The sequence below is a fragment of the Taeniopygia guttata genome, chromosome 7 (genome assembly GCF_048771995.1).
Source record: "Taeniopygia guttata chromosome 7, bTaeGut7.mat, whole genome shotgun sequence".
Taxonomy (NCBI): Eukaryota; Metazoa; Chordata; class Aves; order Passeriformes; family Estrildidae; genus Taeniopygia; species Taeniopygia guttata.
In genome coordinates, this window is record NC_133032.1 from 705,334 (window position 1) to 714,823 (window position 9,490).

Here is a 9,490-nt window from a genome sequence, read left to right on the forward strand (position 1 = left end):
ACACAGAATGTGGGAGATGCAAAAGCACCTTCACCCACACCTTTCCTCGAGCAAGGGCCGGAATGGAGTCAGACACATCCCTCACCGGCACCGATGTCCAGCCAGGAGATCACGCCAACCTGATGGCAGGCTGTGGAGCTGTCACAGCACAGAGGGACCACCCCTGCAGGACCAGCAGGGTAACATGACAAATTACCTTCACATCTTTCCCTGTGGCAGAAATTCAGTGCAGCACTGCAGCACCCACCTCTGAGGAAGGTGAAATTCTGCAAGGGGACGTGGACTGTCCTAAAAAATCTGCAGACCCGTATTAAGTCCACATCAAACATTTCACATGAACACAATAAAGTCCAAGAGGGCAACCAGCCTTTTTTGACATAAAAAACCCCACACAACACTTTAAAAAATACTGATTTTATTCATGTCTAGCCTATTCAACAGCGGATCACAACCACAAATATCAAGTTACAAAGCTTTCACCAGGTTCTTGCCTGTGCAATGCTGGATTTGAGTCAAGCACATATTACAGCACCACCACTAATGACAATGATTGCTGTTCAAAGCTCACTTGAGTCCCATCTCCCTGGTGCACTTCCAAGCCCAATATCCTTTTTTCCCCCACTGTGTGTGGGATTGTCTGCAGAGAATTTGTGTTCTTGAAGCCTGAATGCAGCAAACATCCTGAAGCACATACCCCAGCTAAAAATTCCCTACACCTCATTTGTTCTTTATTTGAAAGGCTTCAAGTTTCCAGAGAAACAAACAAACAGAAAGGCTCCCACCATCAACAATTTCTCAGAACTATTGGACCTGAGCTGTATAAATCAGGTCCAGTAAGGGAGCTGGAATTACTCATCTCACCACATGACCTGGCCTGCCAATTCCGGCTGTTTTCCTTGGAATGACGCATCAGAGCAAGGTTTCACACCAAAAGCAAAGCACCTCTGTCTGTATCATGCCTGCTGATGGTGCCAGCACACAGTATGGCCCAAGGTGTCTGCCCCATGGATTTCCCCGGGGTATTCACACTTTTCCAAAGGTAGCCAGCACCTACGCTGACTCTGAAAACAATTGCCCTTGCAAGAAGGGTCCATGGCAGCTCGGGGCACTCGTGGTCAGCCACAGGGCCTTGACACACAGAACAGGATAAAGGGACTTGGAGGATTCCCACAGCTGGCCTGCACTGACAGATAGAGCAAGTCCCTTGGGATTGTGGAGTGAATTCTGCCTCCCAAGGACTGCAGGCTCACATCCACACCCAGGACTATTCAGAAGAGCTGCAGCAAGAGCAGACATCGGGCAGCTCAGGGTTTCTCTAAGCCCAGTCCTACAAGCCTGTGGGAGCCACAGGTAGCCAGGAAGTTCCTGAGAAATCCAGACCCTCAGCCAGCAGCACAAAGTCCCAGAGCTGCCAAATCAGAGAGAACTGCCTTCCACCTCTTTTCGCTCACACACTGATGCTGAAAACTGCCAGACAGGCTAAAAGTCACTCAGGGAGATATAGAGGGTGTTACTGATAAAGAGTTCTAGGGAAGCTGGATGGCCAGCATCCATCAAACTATCTTCTGGAAATCCCAGCTGTCACATTTCACTCCACTTTTCCCTTTAACTCAGGCTTTCCCCTTCCAGAATCAATTCTTCCTCCCCACCCTCTCCCACTCCCTGTGCAGATAGCTGGCAACACGCACAAGCTGGATCCACATGTGGTCACTGAAATTTGGCTGCACAGCTGACCTTTGCTGCTGCCAAAGGGAGGGAATTCCAGGCCAGAGCACCCCTCTCTGCCTGCCCTTCACTTTTCAGAGCTAATTGGCTTTTCTATCCCTTTCAGCACAGCACAGCATGGCCTCGTGGAGCTTGAAAAGCAGCAGTGGTTTTTATCACCATGGTGCAACGGAGAGAAGACTTCAGAGCATTTTCTGGGAACGCCACATACAGTTATATTACACTTGCAGGATTGTCTGGCTATTGTGTCTCCTAAGTCACACAGTGGACTACAAACAGTGCTGTTTCAGTGAAACTCTCTACAACCACTGAAAGTAAGTCACTAACTCTGTTAGAGCAGGCAATGGACTCACATGTTCACAAAAACTGACTACACATGCTAAAGCCAGACGCTTTGTAGGTAAATGAGAAACACCTCTGGTTTGGGGCCCATCCCTCAGGCAGCAGGTTTTTTTTGCATGGACAGGATGATTACTACTTGCGGGGCTATATGAAACATTTACCTTTTTATCCAAGTTATGAAAGAATAGCTTTGAAAAGCACAGTAATCCAAGGCCGAAAAGACAGGCAGACAAATGGACAGATTTCAGCCACTCGTTTGGTTTTCTTGGCGAGAGCTTTTTGCTCTTCCAAGGGCTGACCTTATGCATTTGCCAGGTCTGGATGATCCACTTGAAAAAAAAAAAAAAAAAAAGGCTTAAAGGAAATTTCAACAGCAGACTCTTCTGGAGGTGTCTTCTGTCAATCTCCAGCTTCCCACAGGACTTGGTGCTTGTCTGGGGCTTTTGAGGAACAGCTCATAAATTGCTGCTATTCAGCCACTGGCAGTTGAATCCTGCTTTATTTAGTTTTTGGAATCTTGTAGTGGATCCTCCCTGCTTCCTTCCTCCAGTCCCTGCTCACATTTAGTTTCAGTTTCCTGGAGCTAAGAGTGTTGACCCCTTTAAAAGCAGCAGCAGCAGCAAGAAAACCACAAAGCAAGAAAACCGTGTCCTGACCATAAATGTTGTACCCTCTGCATAGAGAGAAACTCCACCAACTTTTCAGGAAGAAGATGCAACAAACTCTTTTGCAGCATCCTGATATGACAGCCTTGCAGCATACAGAATCCAGCCTAGCAAGGAAAAAATAAAAAAAAAAAAAAGTGTTGTGTTAAAAAAAATGCACAAGGAAAAGGTGCTATTTTACATGGATCACAGTAAAGCCACAACAACCTAAGGGTTAATTTCTTCATGAGAATGTTTGAAGTCTAAATTTGAAATCTGTTGTCAACTGCAGCTGGCTAAAATGGAAAGGGCTACATTTCTTTGCTTACCTTGATGCCTACTGGGATCTGCTTTAGGGCCAATTTTGCATGAAGCTCCTGGGAATTACTCATCTGTCTTCTTGCATGAGATGAAATATATCTGTTAGAAGGTTGCAAAATGTGTTAGGATGCATTGCAGTGCTGTGCTCTTCCAGGACAGAGGCACAAAGTCTGATTCTTACCGTAGCTGGGACTTTGGGGATTCCCAGAGCCATTTTCATGGCATCTAATTTTAGGTCCTTTTCAGACAGATTTGTAATGACAATTTGGTTTATAGCCCCTCCCTCTGTGCCAGGGGCAGGAAAGTCTATCAAAGCAAATAAGGGAATTCTTCATCCTGGAATTCTGCAGGAATTCCCAATCCCGGAAATCCGGGAATTCCCCATCCTGGAATTCCGGGAGTTCTCAACATTGGAAATCTGGGAATTCTCAATCCTGGAATTCCCCAGCCTGGAATTCCGGGAATTCACGCTGCTCCCTTTGCCTTTGGAGCTGCCCTTCCTGGCAGAAATCCCAGATTTCCTGGCGGAATTCCCGGATTTCCTGGCGGAATCCCCGGATTTCCCGCCGGGATTCCGGAATTTCCTGTCGGAATTCCCGGAATTCCGGGTTTTTTCCGGGATCTCTCCGTGCCCCAGCAGCTCCCGGAGCCGTTTCCGCTCCAGGGGGTCCCGGTAATTCCGGCTCCCGTAAAACTGAGCCACGGAAAGTTGGGAACGCACCGGGATTCCCGGAATTCCCGGATTTCCTGACAGAATTCCCGGATTTCCTGATGCCATTCCTGCATTTCCAGCCAGGAGTCCCGAATTTCCCGTTGGAATTCCTGAATTTCCAACTGGAATTCCCGAATTTCTTTCTGGAATTCCTGAATTTTCCGCCAGAATTCCTGAATTTCCTGTCAGAATTCCCGGATTTCCGGCGGGGATCTGCAGCCTCCGGGCCGGCGCCGCTTTCTCCACGATTTCCTGGGAATTTTGGGAATTTTTTTGGGTATTTTCTGGAGCTGCTCGGAGCCGTTTGGGCGGGGGGGGTCCGGAATTCCCAGCGGGAGCTGAAAAAAAAAAACGGGAATGAGGGAGGGGGGAGGGGCGGGAATTCCCAAATCCCAAAATTCCCAAATCCCCAATTTAGGGGATTTTTGGGGAATATTTGGGTTTTTTTGGGATTTAGGGGATTTGGGTGTTTGGGATTTTGGGGATTTTTGGGGGATTTTTGGAGGATTTGGGGATTTTTGGGGTTTGGGATTTTGGATTTAGGGGATTTTTGGGGGATTTTTGGAGCATTTTGGGGTTTGGGGGGATTTAGGGGATTTTGGGGTTTGGGATTTGGGGATTTTTGGAGGATTTTGGGGTTTGGGGGATTTTTGGGGGGGATATTTGGGGGGTTTTGGGGATTTGGGGGACTTCAGGGGGGATTTTTAGGGGATTTTGGGGGTTTGGGATCTGGGGGATTTTTGGGGTTTGGGATTTTGGAATTGAGGGGATTTTTGGGGAATATTTGGGGTTTTTGGGGATGTAGGGGATTTGGGGGTTTGGGATTTGGGGATTTTTGGAGGATTTTGGGGTTTTGGGTTTTTTTGAGGTCTAGTGTTTTTTTGGGGGGGTTTGGGAATTTGAAATTTAGGGGATTTTTGGGGGATGTTTGAGGTTTGGGGGGATTTTTGGGGGATTTGGGGTTTCAGGCTCACCCGGGCGGGTCCCGGCTCCGTTTCGAGGCGGTTCCGGAGCTGCTGCGGATCCGGGAGAGGTTGAGCAGGGCCGGGATCCCGGGAACCCGAACCCCAAATCCCCAAAATCCCAAACCCCAAATTCCCAAATCCCCAAAACCCCCCAAACTCCCAAAACACCAAATTTCCAAAAATCCCAAACCCCCAAAAAACAGATGGCAAGGTTCTCCCCCCCACGCAGTGCGCATGCGCGGTTCCCTTTGCAGTACGCCCGCTTTGCGCATGCGCACTGGAATTTCCGTACAGCATAATGGCCGCCTTCCTACAGCAGAGTTCCATTTTCCGTACAGTGTCATGGCCGCCTCGCGCATGCGCACTGGAATTTCCGTACAGCATCATGGCCGCCTTCCTATAGCACAGTTCCATTTTCCGTACAGTGTCATGGCCGCCTTGCGCATGCGTAGTTTTATTTTCCCGCGCGGTGTCATGGCCGCTAAGCGCATGCGCACTGGAATTTCCGTACAGCATCATGGCCGCCTTCCTACAGCACAGTTCCATTTTCCGTACAGTGTCATGGCCGCTAGGCGCATGCGCACTGGAAATTCCTCTTCTGCGCACAAAGCACCAAGCTTGTTTCCTGACCAGAGCTTGTTTTTGAGGCTCGGGCCGCCCGAGCCGCCGCCGCCCCCCGCCCTGCGCTCACAGACACCGCCCCGCGCGCCGCTCGCCGCGCGCTCCCGCCCCGGCACCGGCGGCTGCAGTACCGCCCGCTGCCCACAAGGCGGCAGCACTTTTCAAGCGAGCCCGCCACCAGGGACTCGCAAGATGGCGGCCCGTGGGGACCTGGACGGAGAGAGGCGTATTACGCCGATGCCCGTCGGCCCCCGCCAAAAACCCGCACGCTCGCGGTGCTGCTGACCCCACAGCCCGTGTGCACGGCACCGGAACCGCCGCGGAAAATCCCGTCGGGGGGCGCCGGCGTTGGGGACAATTCAGGCAGTCTAGAAAAAACAGACACGGGTCCTCGAATGCCGACGTCCTCTTTTTCGCGCCATCTCGAGAAGGTCAAGCGAGTCCGCGACAAGCCACTCCCAAGATGGCGGCCGCGGGCGGCGGGCTGCAGTACCGCCCTCTGCCCACAGGGCGGCAGCACTGCCGCCCGCCACCGCCGGGGGCCGCCGCTCGCCTCGGGGCCGCGGGCGGGGCCGGCGGCAGAAAAGAACGGGCGCGATGCCCTCCGGAACCTGCCCTGCAGCAAATGCCCCTAAACATCCCGCGCGGAAAAGAACGCCAGCAGAAAAACCCCTGCCTCTAACCCAACAGGAACCAAAAGCAAAAACCTTCTCTTTTAAACTGCATTTCAAGCTATTTTATTTTTATATTTTTCATATTTATATTCACATTCGGATTTATAACGTATAATGATGTGTAATTGTATTTTTATAATTTCTTACATTTATTCCTTTATTACAATTTATATTTTTATGCATTGCTTAATACATTGCTTACATATTTCTATAGATAGATTTCTATTTCTAAAAGGTTTATATTGCTTAAAATAAACCCCTGCCTCTATCCAAGTAAAAATCTTTTAAAAACCCCTTTTCTTTTAAACTACGTTTAAATTTATCTCTATATTTCGCATTTATATTCAAATTTACGTTTAAAATGTAGATTGATGTATGGTGTTATATGAAAGTATAAAATAGAAATGAAAATAAATAATCAGAAGAGATAGAATAGAAAAATCTCTGCATACATTGAATATATATTTCTATATTTAGAATGATATCAAAAGAAAAGGTATATTCATTTTTCTTCCATTAAAACCCTGCCTCTAACCAAATAAAAACCAAAAAAAGCCCTTTCTTTAAACGATACTTGAATATTTACATGTTTTTTTCATCATTATAGTCACATTTGCATTTCTACTTTATAGTGATTGTTTATAAATATATATCATATATATTAAGGTAGCAAGATAGACAAATTATTATTTATATTATACTTCATAGATACTGCTAATATTGATTTTTACTTACCTTTGAATTTTTTATATTGATCTTAAGGTATTTATGATGTATTTCTATACACAGATTTCTAATTTTATTTTATTTATATTTATAGATTTTATAAAAAACCCCCTACCTACTACCAAATACAAAATAAAAATCCAATCCCCTTTATTTTAAACTATATTTAAATATTTCTACCTTTCTATTTTTGATTTTTACAAGTTGTTATATATTCGATTACAATATATTGAGGTACCGTATTTCGATATATAATATTTAGGACATAGAATGTGTTAAAATAGGACATACACAGTAAAATATGCATTATGTATTGTATTGATTTCTATTATTTAGTAATTTTTATATTTATATATCCACATGTATTAATTATACGTCTCAATATGGATATTTTATATGGATTTTATTTATAATCTATATTTATCTGTATTTATATAAACAAAATACTATATATCAAACAATATAATACCTAATAGTAATGGATAACATTATTCATGTTACATGTTTTATTCATATGTTTTCCATTTATAATTAAAATTGAAGTTTTATATTCCCATTTTCATATTTATGCATGTGTTTTGTTTCATTAGAGTTACAGTTAGAACTCTGCAGTTATAATCCAATTCCTAAAAATAAAATGCCATAACAAACAGCATCGAATAACCAAGAATACCATCCAAAAAATTCAGAAAGGCTCCACCAGCCAACCAACTACCAGCAAAAAAAACCCCACTACGCTCCTTTCACTAACAGTTCTTATCACATAACAAAAATGGAACATTAATTAAAAAAAACCCACCTATAAAAACCCACACAAAACAAAAAAAAACACTAAAAAGAAAAAAACTCTTCAACTAACCTCTTATACTCCAAACCATACAACAGATCCCAAATGTTTCTAAAAAAAACCCAAACAATACCCTACCACTACACTAACTCATCAAGAGAACCCAATACTCTAAAAAATTAACTAAACTCCCCCAAAATAATTACAGATATAAAAAAAATCGAAACCATGAAGAAACAAAAAACTCACCACCCAAATAAAATACCTAGCTATAAAGATCCACCATAGAAATACCCATGTTCCCAAAAATCAAACTAATAAAAACCAACAAATACATTCAACTACAAAAAAAATATATATTCACAACAACAAAATAATAATTCCTAACTCAAGGACCTCAGAATGCCTTAAACCATCAAAACACAAATACCACCTAGAAATAAACATGTCACCAAAAGAGAAAAGTAACCATAAATAATAACTCCCAAATTGTCTGAGACAATAAAACACACAAAGCAATCAAACAAGACAAATAAAACCCCTACAACATAATAAACAAGAATGCAATTATCAATATTGAAAAAACCTCAATAATTAACTACAGGACACTACCTCAAACCAACCAAAATAAACCACTACATACTCACGCCAATAAAAGCCTCCACAGCCGAATTAAAAACCTACCCTCTACTTCATGCTATGACCCATAAAAAACATTATAAACCTTTAAAAACACATCCTTCAAAAACATAAGAACCCATCAAAAAGAAATCCAACCACAAGACTCAACCCAAAAAAAACACTTGTCATGAGCACCTGAAGCAAGAACCGTAACAAGCAAAAAGCACACCATGGCCCTTCTCCTACACCAACTATGAACAAAAGAAAACCATCCAGTAAGTTCCTCAAAACCACCACAGCAAGGAAGGCTGGAAAACGAGAAGCCACGCTCCTGGCACCGGTCCGTTGGCCAGTTGGTGATGGAGGTATGAGTACTCCGAGTCGATTCCCTAAAGCACAAAAATGAGAAAGGATGCTTAGAATTGCACCAGAAACCGAAAGCTGAGTAAAAACAACTGCTTCTGTCCACTGCTCCCCTTGGACATTGGGCCTTGACTGCTGCTATCTGCCTGGACCTCCTAAGAATAAAGACTGCTGTAACAAAGTCACCATCTAGGCTTCCCCTGCAAATGCAAACAATGACTGACCTGCTCATGGCAACACCCTCACCGAGCACTGGGGCTCTCTGCCACTTATTTGAACTGTCTGCATCTGAAAGGAAGTTAGGACTAGTGTGAAACAGCTGCAGGACAACTTAATAGAACCAAAAATGTTAGGGCAATCAACAAATAAAAACTAGAGCCCAAATACACCCTGCATTACCAATTTCAAGTCCCCAGGACTTGTGCTGTTACAGGCTATGCAGCAGGGCAGAGCAGCTCCGGGACAAATACGTGCAGACACCCGTGACACAGGACAGGACATGACAATCGAGGGGACAGGACAGGGAGCGAGAGCTTTCGACAAGAAGAAAGGACTGAGAGACCCAAAGAACACAGAGTGCACCAGAGACAAGTGACAGGACACACACCGGAACTGCTCTGCCCTGCGCACCTCAGCACTGTGATCAAAAGAAGCATTTTCCCTTCAGGTGGCCTAAAGGGACACTTCTCAAACATCCCCACCCCCAGAGCTGATTTAAAAGGCCCTCCCACCACCTCACTTTTGTCCCCTCCGTGGGCCCTAGCCCTCGACTTATCTCTTGGGCATCTGGGGATGAGAATCCATGTCGCTTTTTAATGGAGGCTGCCTTGTCTGCTGGGAATGTCCTATGGTCACCGGGCTGTAGTCCCGTGCTCAGCTACAATCAAGGACACCAAACATCACTGCATGATCTTATCTGCACAATGGACAAAACCCAGCAATTCTGCTACTCACCGATCTCGTACAAATGCCTGGTTGCTCGGGCCCCA

At 44.9% G+C, this 9,490-nt stretch overlaps 1 protein-coding gene and 1 long non-coding RNA gene across 3 annotated transcripts; both read right to left on the bottom strand.

The window, feature by feature from the left end:
• Positions 1-398: 398 nt before the first annotated feature.
• Positions 399-5,092, bottom strand: LOC140684526 (uncharacterized). 2 transcript variants are annotated; one of them, XM_072931865.1, is made up of 4 exons: positions 4,719-5,092; positions 3,214-4,082; positions 3,041-3,131; positions 399-2,839 (listed from the first exon to the last, which is right to left on the bottom strand). In XM_072931865.1, the coding sequence occupies exons 1-2, from the start codon at positions 5,066-5,068 to the stop codon at positions 3,461-3,463; spliced, it is 972 nt and encodes a 323-aa protein (XP_072787966.1). In that variant the 5' UTR covers positions 5,069-5,092; the 3' UTR covers positions 399-2,839; positions 3,041-3,131; positions 3,214-3,460. The 2 variants fall into 2 exon arrangements, with proteins under 2 accessions (XP_072787966.1, XP_072787965.1); XM_072931864.1 differs by having other exon boundaries at positions 3,041-4,082.
• A 1,060-nt stretch (positions 5,093-6,152) lies between these two features.
• Positions 6,153-8,787, bottom strand: LOC121469000 (uncharacterized). The gene is made up of 2 exons (XR_012056900.1): positions 8,726-8,787; positions 6,153-8,527 (listed from the first exon to the last, which is right to left on the bottom strand). It is a non-coding gene; the product is annotated as an uncharacterized lncRNA (long non-coding RNA).
• Positions 8,788-9,490: the final 703 nt, after the last annotated feature.